General features: G+C 59.8%; 1 protein-coding gene across 2 annotated transcripts in view; it reads left to right on the forward strand.

Moving 5' to 3' along the window:
• The window catches only part of DDR2 (discoidin domain receptor tyrosine kinase 2), a 42,584-nt gene extending 25,479 nt beyond the window's left edge, over window positions 1-17,105 (forward strand). For both annotated transcript variants that reach the window (XM_029081063.2, XM_029081062.2), the window contains 15 exons: window positions 2,236-2,338; window positions 3,836-4,067; window positions 4,770-4,917; window positions 5,081-5,186; window positions 6,201-6,384; window positions 6,884-7,127; window positions 7,614-7,676; window positions 9,432-9,562; window positions 9,833-10,046; window positions 10,587-10,810; window positions 11,017-11,144; window positions 11,869-12,087; window positions 13,041-13,275; window positions 14,066-14,215; window positions 14,982-17,105. In XM_029081063.2, the coding sequence (XP_028936896.1) occupies window positions 2,236-2,338; window positions 3,836-4,067; window positions 4,770-4,917; window positions 5,081-5,186; window positions 6,201-6,384; window positions 6,884-7,127; window positions 7,614-7,676; window positions 9,432-9,562; window positions 9,833-10,046; window positions 10,587-10,810; window positions 11,017-11,144; window positions 11,869-12,087; window positions 13,041-13,275; window positions 14,066-14,215; window positions 14,982-15,119 (2,519 nt within the window). In that variant the 3' untranslated portion in view covers window positions 15,120-17,105. The remainder of the gene's footprint in view (window positions 1-2,235; window positions 2,339-3,835; window positions 4,068-4,769; window positions 4,918-5,080; window positions 5,187-6,200; window positions 6,385-6,883; window positions 7,128-7,613; window positions 7,677-9,431; window positions 9,563-9,832; window positions 10,047-10,586; window positions 10,811-11,016; window positions 11,145-11,868; window positions 12,088-13,040; window positions 13,276-14,065; window positions 14,216-14,981) is intronic.
• The last annotated feature ends 487 nt before the right edge of the window (window positions 17,106-17,592 follow it).

Here is a 17,592-nt window from a genome sequence, read left to right on the forward strand (position 1 = left end):
GTTTCCACTGAGCCACGCTGCTTCTCTGGATACCCCTTGGCATCCTCCGCTGGTCACCCGGTGCGGTATCGCCAGGCTGACCGGCTTTTACATAAGAACGTAAGCACGGCCATTGCAGTCAAGCGGTTGTATTTATTGAGCGCTTACTGGTGCAGAGCACTGTACTAAGCATTAGAAAGAGTACAATATAACAGAAGAGCAGTATGGCCTAGTGGAAAGAGCAAAACCCCGGGAGTCAGAGGACGTGGGTTGTAATCCCGGTCCTTCCAGTTGCTTGCCGTGTGACCACGGGCAAGTCACTTCACTTCTCCGTGCCTCGGTTCTCCTGTTCTCGCTCCTACTTAGACTCTGAGCCCCATGCGGGACGGGGAACGTGCTCACCCTAGTTAACGTCTACCCCAGCGCTTAGAACAGTGTTTGATACATAGTAAGCGCTTAACAAATACCATAAAAAGCAAGAAGAAACAGAATTGGTAGACACGTTCCCTGCCCACAACAATCTGGTTTAGCCCAGCACCCCATCCAGCCGAGGACCCTTCCCCACCGGAGCCCCAGGACCCCCCGATTGCCCTTCAGTGCACCCTTTTTCAGTGATGGAGTGGACCACCCCACACCCTTGGTTGTCCCCCCGGGTGACCCAGCACAGATACCCCGTCCCCTGTGTCTTTGGGCACCTGCTGTATGCCAGAGCCCTACCGGAGCAGCGGTTCGGGCCACGTGGGATCTGTTCTGGATCCCCCAGGATCCTGAGAGCTGGGGGCCCTGTGTGTTTGTATGTGCGTGTGCGAATGAGCGTGTGTGTGAATGTGTGCCTGTGTGTACACACACTCCCCTGGCCGCTGTGCAAAGGAGGCCATTGATGGGCCTTCGGGCGCTGGAGTCGGAGACACGGTAAACACTGGGGAACAAGCAGCCCTTTCACGACGCCTCTTGGCAGCTTTGGATGAAAAAATATTCCGCTGCCCTTCCCTCCCCGGGCTCCGCCCCTCCTTGGGCACTGGCAGGCCTGTCCCGGGCACTGATGGGCGATCAGAGCCTGGCGCAAACCGGGCAGGAGCGGCGGGTGCCGGGAACTTTCCACTGGCAAGGATCCTCCTGCAGTGTTGCAGGGCTGGGTTGGGGTGAACTGTGGTGCTGCCAGGGCCTGGAGTGAGGATGGCCGGGCCCGGGGGGCAACCAGAATGGTGCCAGTCCCTCTGGGGAGCCTGGGATCAGGCCTGTATTTGCAGCTAATTGTTCATTGTGGCTTTGTTCGGCATATTACTCTGTGCCAAGCACTCTACTAAACTTACGGAAGATAGAATTTAAGCAGACTGGACACACTCCCTGTCATGTGGGGCTCAGGCTAAAGGGGAGAGAGAACAGGTATCCACATTTTTCAGGCAAGGAAAGGCCAGTGTACCCCAACCCCAAAAGAAGGTAACGAGACGCAGCGTGGCCTATTGGATAGAGAATAGGCCTGGGAGTCAGAAGGACCTGGGTTCTAGTCCCAGCTCTGCCACTTGTCTACTGGGTGACCTTGGGCAAGTCGCTTAACTTCTCTGTACCTCTGGAACCTCATCTGTTAAATGGGGATTAAGACTGTGAGCCCCATGTGGGACAGGGACCGTGTCCAACCTGATTAACCTGTATCCACCCCAGCGCTTGACACATTGCAAGTGCTTAACAGATACCTCCATTATAAATATTATTATCGATCCCAGCACTTAGAAAAGTGCCTGGCACATAGTAAGTGCTTAACAAATACCATTTAAAAAAAAAAAGACCACTATACTGGGTCCATATGTGGGGTGTTGGCCTGGGTGCCAGCGGGTTGTGCTGGGTGCCCACTGTGGGCAGGCAGGAATTGGGCTAGTCAAGAGGGAGGGCAGCTAAGAGGATGACTATGGAGGAGCAGAGAGCACGAGCTGGGGTGGTGTCGGGGAAGAGAGCAGATTGGTCCTAGGACCCACCTGGTAGGGTGGTTGGACCCCCCTGGATCCGACTGTTCCTGTTCGGGGCCAGGGGCTGCTGCCTCCAGGGGTCCGATTGCCCCGTGACCGGACCTCAAGGGCACCGGCGACGGCGGACGGTCGGGGCCGGGGTGGCGGGAGGCCTTCGCCGCCGGCCCCAGGCTCAGAGGCAGGGCCAGGCCGAGATGACTCAGTCGCTCCTGTCCCCTTCGCCGGCCAAACCAGTCCACCCCGGCCTCCCGGTCTCACCCTCCTGGTGTCCGTCTGACCTCTCCGCCTGCAGCTGTGTGCCGCTACCCACTGGGTATGTCCGGCGGCCACATCCCCGATGAGGACATCACCGCGTCCAGTCAGTGGTCCGAATCCACGGCCGCCAAGTATGGCAGGTGAGCCCCTGCCAGGAGGCCGAGCTCGGGGGCGGGAGGTGAACGGGCACCCACTGAGCATCTGCTGTGTGCAGAGCACTCTGCTGAGCCCCTGGGGAGAGTACAACAATCTACCAGGGGTATTGAGCACCCGCCGTATGCGGAGCACCGAATCGAGCAATTGGGAGAGTACCACGGAGTTAGCGGACAGGATTCCTGCTCCAAGGAGCTGCCAGGCTACTGGGTGTAGAGCACTGAGCAACTGGGAGAGTACTACAGAGTGAGTACACCCGAACCTTGCCCTCAAGGAGCTGACGGTCTGGCTGGTCGCCTGGCAGTCCACCGCAAACCAGAAGGGGACCGGCTTCCCGGTGATGGCCCTCCTTGGCACCCGACTCGGGCCCGGCTCGCACAGACCGGCCAGCTGCCAGTCCCCTGCCAAGCTCAGCAACTGGTGCGGGGAGGGCTGGGTGAGGGGATGCAGCTGCCAAACTGGGGAATTTTCCATCTCCCTCCACCCGGGAGCCCTGCCCTTGCCGCTTCCTCCAGAGGTTTTGGAGGGGCAAGGCCTGGGTGGACGGGATGGCAGCGAGAGCTGCTGGGAGGTGGAGCCCCAGGATGAAGCCGGGAGGCCCAGGGCACCCTGAGTCCTGAAGGGGCACCAAGGGACTGGGAGCAAGTGGGTGCTAGTTGCCCTCTTGGACACGCACTCTTGGGGTGGGGGCCATCTGACACCCCTGACTCTCCCCCAGTGAACCAGCCAAATCATCCGACGCTCCAGGCTTCGCCCCCGCTTCCCCCCGACCCCACCACCCCAGTGACTCAACACTGACCATCCAAAGCCCCGACTCTCCCCTTTCCACCCTTGACTCCCCGCAGTGACCCAGCATGGACCATCCCACACCCCTGACTCTCTAATCAGTCGTAAGGACCCCCTGACCCACAGACTATTTAAATCCTGCTTGAGTCTCTAAAAGTCCCTGATTAGCCTGCCCTGGCTAAGGTGGCAGGGTCTGTCCTCTGCCTGCTAGACTCGGACCTGGCATGACAGAACCTGGCATCCTATCCGAGAGGACTTCCAGCCTTCATCCTGGAGACGGGCTGGGAATTCCCCCAGTGACCCGGGTGGGGTTAGGAGGGGACAGAGTTTCAAAAAGTCGACTGCACGTTACCTGCCCTCCAAGAGTTTACCATCAACTGTGGGACTCCGATGGGGCCCAGGAGAGGCAAGGCAGAGCTCCTTGGAAGGACACAGATCCTGTCTACTAACTCTATCGTACTACCTCAAATGCTCAGCATAGTGCTCTCTACACAGTGTAAGCTCCTCGAGGGCAGGGATCTTGGGCGGTGACTCTACTGTACTCTCCCAAGCGTTCAGTACCGTGTTCGACACAGAGTAGGTGTTGATTTCCTCGAACACCTTGGCATCTGCGGTGGGGGTCACGGTGGGCCGCGTGGGTTCTTAGGTGGCCCCGCCTGTGGATGTCCCATTTAAACGGCCGCCCCCATCGCCCCCAGGCTAGACTCGGAGGAAGGGGACGGCGCATGGTGCCCCGAGACCCCCATCGAGCCGGATGACCTGAAGGAGTTCCTGCAGATCGACCTGCGAAGCCTGCACTTCATCACCCTGGTGGGCACCCAGGGCCGCCACGCCGGCGGGCACGGCAACGAGTTCGCCCCCATGTACAAGATCAACTACAGCCGCGACGGCAACCGCTGGATCTCCTGGAGGAACCGGCAGGGGAAGCAGGTAGCGGGGCGACTGGGCAGAGGGGAGATGGCCTGTAATGGGATGCCCGGGCGGAGGGGAGAGGGTCCCTTCGAATACCCTGAACCTCGACAGCACGCCTTCCCTCCGGCAGCCCTGTGTTCTCACAGCCGCCCTAGGGAGCAGGCAGTCGTTCTGGTATCCCCATTTGACAGAGGAGGAAACTGAGGCCCAGGGGAGTCCAGGGACTTGTCCAAGGATGTGCAACGGCAAACAAGGGGCAGAGAGCCCTAACTTCTTTTTCCCGCTGGACGTTCACTTCCCGACTCGGGGAGAAGACGTGACTCCGGCCAAGAAGCCGGGTGGGTGGTCCTTTGAGGGAGGGCTAGTTGAGGTGAGGTGGGATAGTCGCCTCAGGGTCCGTCGCCCCACGTCCCGCTGTCTGGAGCAGAGGTGGGCCCAAGTCACTCCTGGAGTGGATGGACCTCGTGGAGGCGTGGTGAGGAGCAGAGAGTCCACTTCGGGACGCCATTCCTCTCGTTGCACCCCGATTCCCGCCACCCCATCAGGACAGTTCTGGGGAGAGCAGGGAGGGGACCCCCGTAAGAGTGCAGACCCAGCCTGCTGTTGATCGGTCATCTCCCAGCATGAGACCGTCCCCTCCAGGGGTTGGCGGCGAAGACCCGCCCTGGCCGCCTCCTCATCAGGGTCTCACGCTTCCCCCCCCCCGTCCCCTCCCCGCAGAGCCAGGACGGGAACAGCAACCCCTATGACATCTTGCTGAAGGACCTGGAGCCCCCGATCGTGGCCAGATTCGTCCGCTTCATCCCCGTCACCGACCACTCCATGAACGTGTGCATGAGGGTGGAGCTGTATGGCTGCGCCTGGCTAGGTCGGGGGCGGGTCGCAGGCCGGGCCCGGCGGGGTGTGGTGCGGTGGGGGAGCGTGCTGGGTGGGATCGGCAGAGGGGCGAATCAGTGCCGGGGGGGGATGCAGGGTGGGACCGGGGGGGCGGGGTGGGGCCGGGTGGGGCCCAGCTCCGTTTTCCCCTGCAGACGGCCTGGTCTCCTACAACGCACCCGCTGGGCAGCAGCTTGTCCTCCCTGGCGGCTCCGCCGTTTACCTCAACGACTCCGTGTACGATGGAGCTGTGGGCTACAGGTGAGTCAGTCGGTCACTTGCATTTATTGAGCGCTTACTGTGTGCAGAACACTGGACCGAGGGCTTGGGACGGTACAATATAACAGACGCATTCCCTGCCCACACAGTGAGCTTACAGTCTAGTGGGGGAGACGGACATTAATATAAAGTTACAGGTACAGGTGTAAAAGTGCCATGGGGCTGGGAGTGGGGACGAATAAAGGGAGCAAGTCAGGGTGATGCAGAAGGGAATGGAGAAAAAGGGCTTAGGGAAGGCCTCTTGGAGGAGATGTGCCTTCAAATAAGGCTTTGAAGGTGGGGGGTGAGTAACCGACTGTCAGATATGAAGAAGGGGGGCATTCCAGGCCAGAGGCAGGATGTAGGCGAGAGGTTGGCGGTCGGCTAGGCAAGATCAAGGTACGGTGAGAAGGTTGGCATCGGAGGAGCGAAATGTGCGGGCTGCGTTGTAGTAGGAGGGGGCAAGGGGATTGAAGGCTTTAAAGTTAATGGTGAGGAGTTTCAGTTTGATGCAGATGTGGATGAGCAACCACCGGAGGTTCTTGAGGCCGGGGGAGACATGCCCTGAATGTTTCTGTAGAAAATCGATCGGGGCAGCAGAGTGAAATATGGACTGGAGTGGGGAGAGACAGGAGGCACGGAGGTCAGCAGGGAGGCTGATACAGTAATCAAGGCAGGATAGGATAAGTGCTTGGATTAACGGGGGCCCTGTCTGCCTGTGGGGGGGAGGTTCAGGGCTGTCAGCTCAGATTCCACTCGGGGCCCCCCCATCTATTTCCAACTCCTGCCCACCCCGAGTCGATGAGTTGAGCGGTGCGGCTGGGCTCCCCCCACTCGGGCCCAGAGGAAATGCGCTGAACCCATTTGACAGAGGAGGACACCGAGGCTCAGACAGATTCAGTGACTTGCCCCTTGTTGCCGAGCGGCAGGCCGGGGTCAGAATCGGGCCAGACCACCCCACCGCTACTCTCCCTCTGACCTCCCCTCCCCTCTCCCGCCCTTCGGGCCGGCCACCAGCCTGACGGAGGGCCTGGGGCAGTTGACGGACGGGGTCGCCGGGCTGGACGACTTTGCGCAGACCCACGAGTACCACGTGTGGCCGGGCTACGACTACGTGGGCTGGCGGAACGAGAGCTCGCCCCACGCCTACGTCGAGATCGTCTTCGAGTTTGACCGCGTGCGCAACTTCACCACCATGAAGGTCAGCCCGCCGGAGCGGGTGGGGATGGGGGGGCAGCGAGCCCTGGGGTGGACTGTTGGAGGCGAGGGCCGGGGCCCCCTTCAAGTTAAATGCTGAAGGGGGTCTGACCTCTTTGGGGGTGGGGAGCTGGAACTCCGATAGCCTCCCCAAGTCCCGAAGTGTACCCTCACGCTCCCGGACTCTGTGCCCGGCCGGCCTCTAAGCCAAAGAGGCCAATGGCCACAGACCTGTTGTTCGGGGCCAGCTCCGGCCCGTAGTGGCCGGACCCGAGCTGGCCGTCAAGGGCGGGGTCACTGGACTCTGGCAGGCCCCCCGGGGTTCTGGGACTCGTAGCCCTGGGAGCTCTCTTTTGGATTCGGAGCGGGAACTGGGAGGACGCTGGCGGTTGGACCTAGTGAGCAGAGCAGGTGCCTGAGAGGGGGCCCAGAGAGGGGTTCAGAGCACCCCTCCGGCCACTCCCTCCACCGGGGCTGGAGATCACAGCCCCGCTCCCCCCCAGGTGCACTGCAACAACATGTTCAGCAGGGGCGTGAAGATCTTCAAGGAGGTCCACTGCTACTTCCGAGCGGAGGCCAGCGAGTGGGAGTCCAGCGGGATCACCTTCTCGCTGGTCCTGGACGACGTCAACCCCAGTGCCCGCTTCGTCACGGTGCCCCTGCAACACCGCATGGCCAGCGCCATCAAGTGCCAGTTCCACTTTGCCGATAGCTGGATGTTGTTCAGCGAGATTTCTTTCCAGTCCGGTGAGGGCCAGTCCCCTCCCTGCTTTCGTCCTCCCCTCCCTCTTCACCCTCCCCACACTTCCCACCCCTTGTTCATCCACCCACCCGCGGTGGTGGGGAAGGGCTCCAGCAGGGAAGGGCTTCCTTTCTGGGATGTGGGAGCCCCCAGTGACCGCATCCCCTACCCCATCGGCCCCATGCTGCTCATCCCCTCCACTGGGAAGCAACGGGGCCTAGTGGATAGAGCCTGGGCCTGGGAGTCAGAAGGACCTGGGTTCTAATCCTGGCTCCACCACTTGTGGGCAAGTCACTTAATTTCTCTGTACCTCAGTTATGTCATCTGCAAAATGAGGATTAAGACTGTGAGCTCCATGTGAGACAGAGACTGTATCCAACCTGAATAGCTTTTATGTACTCCAGCACTCAGAACAGTGCTGGACACAGAGTAAACACTTAACAAATGCTATCATTATTAGTAGTAGTAGTACTACTATCATCTTTTCCCAGATGCCACAATGTACAACAACTCCGGGACCCTGGCCACCTCCCCTGTGGCACCCACGACCTACGGTAGGTGTTGTTGATGGGGAGGGCTAAGAACACAGCCTCCACCCAGATGACCTCTGTGGCCGAAGGACGGGGCCCAGAGCCTGATCGGGGCCAAGGGTTGACCATGGGCGGGGCAGGTGCAGGTCTGGCGGCCAAAGAAAGCAGAACCAAGTTCTGGTGGGAGAAGGCATCAGGATCCCACGGCCTTGGCCACCTGGGCCTGTCCAGGACAGTTCTGCCCTTTGCTCCAGCCACTGGGCTACTCCTTTTCTAAGCGGGAGGCCACGGTACCTTGCCCACCGGGCGTTTTCCCTCTTACAGGGCAGTGGGGGGGAAAGCATTTGGAGGCAGCTGAGAGGTCCCTGCCCCGAGGGCCTCCGGCTTCTTGGACTCGGGGCCTGAGGCCGCAGGTACCCTTGACCTGAAATGGACTCTCCATTCCCACTCTCCCAGCCAGTTCCCACGGTGCCCAGCTGCCGGCCTAGGGGGTTTGCAGTCTCTTACGTGGGGCCAGTTGGGAAAAAGGGAAGGGTGCTCAAACCCCCACGGAGAGTTTTTCAGGGTGCCATATCCTACCTCTGACCGCGCTGTGACTCTGCCCGAGGGTTGGGGGGCTGGGAGCAGGGCCGTACCCCCTTCCAGCAGGGAGGGGGATTAGGCGGTACAGTCCCAGAGCTGTGTCATGTCTCCTTTCCTGCTCTCCCTTCCTCCTTCTCCCTCTCTGTCACTGTAGGTGTCCATCTCTGTCTCTCCCTCCCCGCTTTCCTCTTAGTGCCCTCTGACATTCTCTTCCTCTGGCCTGGCACACCTCTGCCCGTCTCCGCTATGATCTGCGGTCTCCAGCTGTCTCCGGGATCTGACCCCTGGCTAGATGGCGTGGACAGGAAGGTGGGGTGGTGCGGGGAAAGGGGGAGGTGAGGGATGGGACTGGGCTACCCCAGGGGAAGAGGGGCAGTTGATTTGAGTCCGGGCCGTGGGCCTATGTCCGTGTCCGTCGACAGGGTCGGCACCAGGTGAGCTCACTGGGGATCCGGTCCTGTTCATGGTATTTCTGGGCAGAGGGTGGCTTCCCTTTGGATGTCACCTAGGGCTGGGCCACCGGTTGTCTGTGTGCAAACGTGGTTCGTTGCATCGTTCGGTCTAGTTACATGTGTAATCGTGGTTCCTTCTGTCCGTGTGGCTCTGTGTGCCAGAAGGGGTGTTCGTGGGTGCGTTTGGGGCATGGTTATGTGTGCTGGCATGTATGTATGAAGGTGTGTAGTGAGAGTATGCATCTTTTGGGTTTAAGATACATGGGGAGATGCGTGTGTATCTCTTATATGATTGGGGTGGATACATGGGAGTATATATGTGTGTGTTTAAGTGTGTGAGTGTGTGTTTCGGCATGGGCTTCAGTCTTCTAACTCCAAGCCGGGAAGCAGAGCTGGGGGTCTTCTCCACTGAGGGAAGGGTGGGGGAGGCGCTGGCCGGGGGGAGGGAGAAGCTAGAACTCAGGGTGTGAGGGGACCGGTGGGCCAGGTTTGTCACTGCTGAGGGCAGATGGGGCTAAGAGCCCCCAGCCCATCGCTCCCCTGCCACAGGCAACCTGACCCTCCGGCCCCTGACGAAGATCCCATCCGTGGGCTCACCTTGGTCCCGCTGAGAGGCCTGTCCAGTCCCTGCTACATCCCTGGTGCCTTGGCAGGATGGCAGCCCCTGGGGGGTTCCCAACAGTGCTTCCTCCACCTCTCACCAGTGCGCCTGATCCCTCCTTTCCCCCCACCTCCCCCACCGCAGACCCCATGCTCAAGGTGGACGACAGCAACACTCGCATCCTCATTGGCTGCCTGGTGGCCATCATCTTCATCCTGGTGGCCATCATCGTCATCATCCTCTGGAGGCAGTTCTGGCAGAAGATGCTGGAGAAGGTGAGTCGGGGGGGCAGGGAGAAGGGCTGCATTCGGGTCTCGGGTCAGACCCCACTCCCCTTGCCGGATGTGGCCGGGCTGGGCCGTAACCATTCTTCCTGCAAGGACAAGGAACGGCTGGGAGGGAGATCGGTGGAGGGGGCTTCTCCTACATTTCCCCGACCGTGGTGACCCACCCTGGGTTTGCCCCGGACCCCTGCCCCGCGGTCCTCGGCCTCGCGGGCTTCCCTCTCCCCGCCAACTGAGGGCAACCGGCCCGCCTCCCCGCAGGCCTCCCGGCGCATGCTGGACGACGAGATGACCGTCAGCCTGTCTCTGCCGAGCGAGTCCAGCATGTACAACCACCACCGCCGCTCCGCCTCTCCCAGCGAACAGGGCTCCAACTCCACCTACGACCGCATCTTCCCGCTCGGACCTGACTACCAGGAGCCGTCGCGGTTGCTCCGTAGGCTGCCCGGCCTCGATCCCGGCAAGGAGGAGCCAGGTGAGACCCGGGGCGAGGGGCCAGGGGCTTGATGCCGGCGGGAAGACGGACCTCGTGGCCCTGACCTAACACAGGATGCGAGATTGAATGGGGTTTGCATGTGGTTGGTGTTGCATCCTGTCGCATTAACACAGTGCTTACTGCATGCGGAGCACTGTGCAGGATGCCTTCTCTGTGCAGAGCATCGTAGCGGATGCCTACTGCACGTAGAGCACTATACTGGGCGCTAACAGTGTGTGGAGTACTGAGCCGGGTGCCCTCTGTGGCTTCTGGATGTGTGGACAATCCGGTTGACTAGGGTCTCGAAGCTGAACCCTGACCTCGTCCCCTCACACCTATGGCGCCCCCACCCTAACTCTTCCACTCTTCCGGTCTAAAACTGTTCCCGACCCCAAACGACCACTACCCCGAGTCCCGTTTGCCCTCTCGGGGGCGAGGGGGCCAGTGGCCGGAGAGACCGGGCCGGCTTTTGGGGGGACGGTGAGGTTTGGTCCCTGGGCCTCCCCCGGGCGAGGCTGACGGGGTCCTGCCGCTCCCCAGCCTGCAGCCCCGCGGCCAAACCCGTCCAGCCCGGCGGCCCCGAGGGCGTCCCGCACTACGCGGAAGCCGACATCGTGAACCTGCAGGGCGTCACTGGCGGCAACACCTACTCGGTGCCCGCCGTCACCATGGACCTGCTCTCGGGCAAGGACATCGCCGTGGAGGAATTCCCGCGCAAGCTCCTCGTCTTCAAGGAGAAGCTGGGGGAAGGCCAGTTCGGGGAGGTGCGGCTCCCGCTCCTACACCTTGGGCCCGGTCGGGCCCTCGAGGGCGGTCGAGCGAGCGTCCCGGTCCCCTGCCCCAGGGCAGCCAGTCTGTTCACCTACCTTGCCCTGGGGTCTGCGTTCTACTGCCTCGGGGCGGTGAGGGGGAGGGGCGCAAGTTCAGGGGTCGGGGTGCTGGCCAAAGTGTGACCCCGACCCCGTGGCAGGTGCATCTGTGCGAGGTGGAGGGGATGGAGAAATTCACCTGCGAGGGCCTCAGCCCAGATCCAGGGACCAACCAGCCCGTCCTGGTGGCTGTGAAGATGCTCCGGGCAGATGCCAACAAGAATGCCAGGTTGGTGTCTGTGTTTATGGGTGTGTGTTGGGGGCTTGGAGCTCCCCTCCTCGGAGGGGCACGGGACTGGCCAAGTTTTCAGTGAAAGGAGCAACCTCCTCCTCCTCCCTTTATATCACTGTTAAATTTATTAAACACTTACCGTGTGCCAACGCACTGTGTGAAGTGCTGGGATAGATACGAGCTCACCAGGTTGGACACAGGCCGTGTCCCCCACGGGGCTCACACTCCGTTGAAGAGAACGGGTATTGAATCCCCATTTTGCAAGTGAAGTAACTGAGGCCCAGAGAAGATAAATGGCTGTCCTCCGGGTGTTTCATCAGGGGATTGGCAGAGATGGGATGAGAACGCAGGTCCTCTGACTCCCAGACCTGTGCTCTTTCCCCTAAGCCATGCTGCTTCCCACAAGCCCAGTTTTAGACACAACCCTCCCCCCCACCCCCACCCCCCCCTAGTTACCAGGAGTACCCGACCCCACGGTAATGAGTTCTACCCCCTTGGACATTTGTCCCGTAGACTCTAAGCTTGTCGTGGGCAGGGAGAGTGTCTGTTGTTTTGTAATATCGTACCCTCCCAAGTGCTCGGTACAGCACTGTGCACACAGTAAGCGCTCAATAGATACGATCGATTGATTGTGGGCAGGCGGCCTGGCCCTTCCCGAGCGGTTCTGACCTCAGCCTCCCATGTGGGTGTGTGCCTCCGGGCTGGTTTGTCCCCACCCCAGGAATGACTTCCTTAAGGAGATCAAGATCATGTCCCGGCTGAAGGACCCCAACATCATCCGCCTGCTGGCCGTGTGCATCGCCGACGATCCGCTGTGCATGATCACCGAGTACATGGAGAACGGCGACCTCAACCAGTTCCTCTCCCGCCAGGATTCCCGCGGTGTCCCCTCCGCCTCCACCGCCTCCCCTTCCTCCGCTGCCAGCAGACCCGCCGTCAGGTATTACTTATATTAATGTTTGCCTCCCCCTCTAGACTGTAAGCTAGTTGGGAATCTTTGTTTACTATTTTATGGTACTCTCCCAAGCGCTTAGTACAGCAGTCTGCACACAGTAAGCACTCGATAAATGTGATTGACTGACTGACTGAATGAATGAATGGGGTGAAAGTCTGCTTTGGGCCAGGCAGCAGCGTGATTGCACAGGCCTGAGAGTCACCTTTTTTTTAAAAAAAAAATGGCATTTGTTAAGGACTGAACTATATGGCAGGCACTGTACTAAGCGCTGGGTTAGGTACAAGGTTGTCAGGTTGGACACAGTGCCTGTCCCCCATTTTACAGGTGAGGTAACACAGCATGGAGAAGTTAAGTGACTTATCCAGGTTCACACAGTAACCAAGTGGTAGGGCTGGGATTAGAACTCAGGTCCTTCTGACTCTCAGGCTTGTGCTGTAATTCACTAAACCATGCTGCTACGTGCTTCGGCTGTGTGACGGTGGTCAAGTCTCTTAACTTCTCTAGGCCTCGGTTTCCTTCTCTGTAAAGTGGGGATTCAATAACTATTCTCCCTCCCCCTTAGACTGAAAGCCTCATGGGGACAGGGACCACGTCCACCCTGGTTATCTTGTATCTACCACAGTGCTTGGCACATAGTAAGTGCTTAACAGATATCACAGCGACTGTTATTGTGATGATCACGTCTCACCCACCCCCTGCCCCCTACACAAGGATGCTAGCCTAAGGGGAGAGCGGGATCTTCTCCCCATTTTACAGAGGGGGAAACTGAGGCCCGGAGATGCTGAGTGTCTGTGCAAGTCACCCAGCAGACCAGAGCCAGAAATAGAACCCACGTCCCCCGCCCCCCAGCCTGGCAGTCTTTCTAGTACACCCACCGTCCAGGGGCGGGTGTCATGGCCGACGCTCGCCCCCGACCTTGGCTCACCCGATCTCCCCAGTTACGTCAACCTGAAGTTCATGGCGGTCCAGATCGCGTCCGGGATGAAGTACCTGTCCTCGCTCAACTTTGTCCACCGCGACCTCGCCACGCGCAACTGCCTGGTGGGCAGGAACTTCACCATCAAGATCGCCGACTTTGGCATGAGCAGGAACCTGTACAGCGGAGATTACTACCGCATCCAGGGCCGCGCCGTGCTGCCCATCCGCTGGATGTCCTGGGAGAGCATCCTGCTGGTCCGTACCCACGGGGCTCCAGAGGGCCGGAGGGGGAAGAGGGAGGGGGCCAGGGTGGACCTCCTCAGAGAGCGTCCTCCCGGTCGGTCCCCCTGACCGTCCAGGGGTGGGATGGAGAGAGGGGGCGGGCCGGACCTCATGAGAGAACATCCTCCTGACTGCCTTGGGGCGGAAGGGGGAGAGGGAGGAGCAGGCTGGGCCAGTCCTCCTGGGAGATGCCTTCCTGGCCAGTCCCCTGACCATCCTGGGGTGAGAGGGAGAGAAGGGGGACTCTGAGGGAGAGAGAGGATCAGGCTGGACTGGCCCTCCTGGGAGAGCATCCTCTTGGTCACCTGGGGAGAGCTGCCGTCTATCTGATGTGGGGAGAGAGGGAGGTCCGAGTCGGGAGGAGAGCCTGAGGTGGAGAACGGAGGTGGGAGAGGCGAGAGCGAGGTATGAATGGAAAGTTGGCTTGGGTGGGGGGAAGACCCGAGTTGGGAAGAGCAGGACAAGAGAAGAGAGCAACGAGGGAAGGTGGTGGAGATCCGGGAAGCCTGGTGTGAAGCGTTTTTGTTTGGTGGGAAGAGACACAGGGAGCCACTGCGGGGTTTTGAGAGCAGAGATGTGGGTCGAGCAGCGCTTCAGCGAGATGATCCGGGCAGCAGCAGAGAGGGTAGATTGAAGTGTCACAGTCGGGACCCTGGTTGGGATGACAACCTTCTCCCCCGTCTTTGTGACCAGGGTCGGGGAGCTCGGTCAGCCCGGGTTGGGAGTGACTGAGCCTACTCCCCCCCTCTGTCCCCGTGCCCAGGGCAAGTTCACCACGGCGAGTGACGTGTGGGCCTTTGGCGTGACCTTGTGGGAGACCTTCACCTTCTGCCAGGAGCAGCCCTACTCCCAGCTGTCCGACGAGCAGGTCATCGAAAACACGGGAGAGTTCTTCCGGGACCAGGGCCGGCAGGTAGGCGGGCGGAACTGGGCCGGACGGGGAGAGGGGTCTGGGGAGCAACTAGGTCGGGGCCAGAGAGAACCGGGCTTGAGCTTGGGCACCTCCCCCGTCCCCAGCCGTGTGGCTTCAGCGGGAGGCTCAGCGTCGCTTACCTTCGGCCTCTTCGGGGGTCCTCTGATGCCCCCTCGAGTAGCCTGGGGGCCTCCCCGGCTCTGCCCGCCTCCCCCACCAACAACCGGAAAGCGGCTCCAGGAGTTAGGGGGCAGAGAATCATGCCCAGAGGGTCCGGGGACCACAGGAGCCCTTTAGAGAGGAGCTGTGTGCAGAGCACTGTATTAAGTGCTGGGGAGAGTACAATACAACAATAAAGAGATTCCCCACCCCCATTGAGTTTACCGTCTACAGGGGGAGGAACAAGTACGAAGGAGAACAGGTACTGAATCCCCATTTTACAGATGAGGTAACCGAGGCATGGAGAAGTTAAGTGACTTGCCCAAGGTCACACAGCAGGCACGTGGCAGAACGGGGATTAGAACCGAGGCCCACTGCCTCCCAGGCCTGACCTCTTCCCATTAGGCCACGCTGCTTCTCACTTGTTCTCCCTCCAACTTCGTCAGTGAGCCTTCTGTGGGACCGGATTATCTCATCTGCAGCATTGAGTACAGCGCTTGCCGTATAGTAACCACTTAACAGATACCATGACTACTGTGACTGCTTCTCCTGGTAATAATAATAAATCCTGCCTTTGGTTTTAACCCCTGCATTTCTGTCTCCAAAGATGTACCTCCCCCAGCCGGCCATCTGCCCCGATCCGGTCTATAAGCTAATGCTCAGCTGCTGGAGACGAGAGACCAAAAACCGCCCATCTTTCCAAGAGATTCATCTACTGCTTCTCCAGCAAGCCACCGCCGAGTGACGCTGCCCCCCACTCCCTCTCCCCCCAATACACTGGGGGGGTCTCCCCCTCCCCCACCGACAACCCACCACTTAACTCCCCCCCCAAAGCCACTTCACCTGGACTTTGAATGGACCCTGGGCAGTGGAGGCTGGTTTTTTCCCCAACCCCTTTCTTTTTTTCCTCTTTTTTTTTATTTTTCATATTAAAAAGCCAGAAAAAAATGGAAAAAGAAAGACGTCTAGGGCGAAGGGAATCTAGGCGAGAGAGACGGGGAGCTGAGCTAATTTATAAAGGTTCAGTGCTCCTGGCTGTAACTGTGTGGATTCTGGGACCTGCCCCCACCCCTTCGCTGCTTCTAGGAAAAGGTAACGAAACCCTAAACTGATGGCCCGCGGAGGCCGGTGGGAGGGGAAGTGAGGACCCCCTGGTCGAGTGGCCATTTTGGGGGGCTGACGTTTGCAGTGGGCAAGAGCCACCTTGCTCAGCCCTAAGCGGGTCTGCGTCAGAGCCCCGAGGAAGGGCGAGGTAGATGGACACGGGGAGGGTGGATGCAGGGCTGATGTAGGAGGTGGAGTAGCTTATCCTGCGGGGAGCTGGATTTAGGGAGGGGCGTGGCTGAGCTGGAAAAGATGCCCCCCTCCCCCGAAGGCTTCCCCGACAGGCCCCACTCTGGCACTGCCCCCTGGCCGGCCCCAAGGCCGACCCTGGCACCGGACAGTGGTCGGCAGCCCTCCGGACCCTATCGAGGTCACTTTGCTGTGGACTGGTCCCCCGGACCTCAGCGTTGTTGGGCTCCGAGTCTGGAGGGACAGATGGTGGTCTGTGCCAGGCTCGGCCCCACCCCAGTGGGAACTGGATGGGCAGGGGAGGGGAGGAGTGTGAGGGGGTCGGTCAGGTGCCTCTGGTGAATCCAAACCACTTAGAAAGGGGTCAGAGAAGGGAGTGCCTTGAAGAGGCGGAGGAAGTGGGGGCCGGGAGGGGTTGCCGTGTGAAAGGAAGATTGAAAGTTGGGCCGAGGGCCAGAGGGCAAGAGGGTGAAGGGGCAGGGAAGAGCCTGCCTGCTAGCGGGAAGACAAGCAGGGAGGCAGAGTTAGCTCTGAGAGGACCAGAGAAATGGAGTAGGTGTGATATTTATTGAGCGCCTTTTGAGTGCGATGCACTGTACAAAGCACTTAGGAGAGCCCAACTGAAGCAAAACCCATTCCTTAACCACAGGGAGCTTCCCCTCTAGCGGGGAAGACTGACCGACAGAATACTTACAAGGAGGGAGATGGGGAGGGAACAGGGGCAGAGAGGCAATAGAGCCGGCGTCTTGGAGATGGCGCGCGGAGCAGAGGTCTGTGGGACTTTTGGTTCAAGAGGGTGGGGCCTCCAGCGGGCCCACGCTCTGTTTGGAAACCTCCGGCCATCACGCCGGCCCACCGCTGGGCCGTGTCGGCCCCCATCGCTCTTGTCCACCTCGGGGCCCGATGTAGCGGCACGGCCCAGCGTGCCCGAGTGCCCCCAGAGGGGCTGTGAACCCTGGGCAGGCTCGGTGAGCGGTGGGTGTTGTGCCTGGGGGGGCGGGAAGAGTGTCGGGGGAGAGGCTTAGTTGCTGGGAGAGGGCTTAGCGGCAGGACCCTCCCCCTCCATTTCTCACTGCCAGCTGGGGTGAGGTGGACCCCGATCGCTCAGCTGCCACATCCTTTTCCTCCGGGCCCGGGCCTTCTGCGCTCCCCTCGGGTCTCACGGCCCCGGACCGACGATCCCAGTGCTCCATCTGACCCACCCCCTCCTCTCGGCGCCTTCCCAAACCGCTGCCACCTGGCCTAGCTACCTTTCGCCTGCCCGAGTAGGATACAGTATATACAGTCGCTCTGTTCTGGATAAAGAGGTGTGATACAAAAGATGTATTTTCTTCTCCTCCTTATTTATTCTCTGTAAGTCCACGATGTATTTCTGTCCCATGATACAATGTAAATAATATTGATTAAAGAAACGACGCTGCTGCTGCCGGGTTCTGTGCCTGCCATCTCTTGCTCGGTTTTTAACCGGTGGCCCTGGCCCGTCCCCTGCCCTGTGGGAGTTGGGGAAAAGCCAGGCCGCTCTCACACCACCACCCCGGTCCACCCGCCTTGTCGTTTTTTTAAGGGTCATCGGAGGGGATCCCCCGTCAGCCTATAGGGCGACCTGACTCTGAAACCTCTCCACTCCCAGGAACGCAAAGCTTGGATTGTGCGCATACATGCACACGACAGTATACACCCTCTCATCCTCTACCACTTCTTTGCCCGCTGTTCATCCTATCACAATAGAAATATTCTGTCTCCTTGGGGGCAAGAGATATAATTTATATATATAAAAAAAGGATAATCAGGTTAGACACGATCCACATCCACACGGATCATTACAGTCCGTTGCATTTATTTAGCACTTACTGTGTGCAGAACTCTTTACTAAGTGCTTGGGGGGGGTGGAGGGGGAGGATCATGGCTTCTGAGAGTTTCAAAAT

Source organism: Ornithorhynchus anatinus, chromosome 16, assembly GCF_004115215.2.
Source record: "Ornithorhynchus anatinus isolate Pmale09 chromosome 16, mOrnAna1.pri.v4, whole genome shotgun sequence".
In the NCBI taxonomy this organism is placed as follows: domain Eukaryota; kingdom Metazoa; phylum Chordata; class Mammalia; order Monotremata; family Ornithorhynchidae; genus Ornithorhynchus; species Ornithorhynchus anatinus.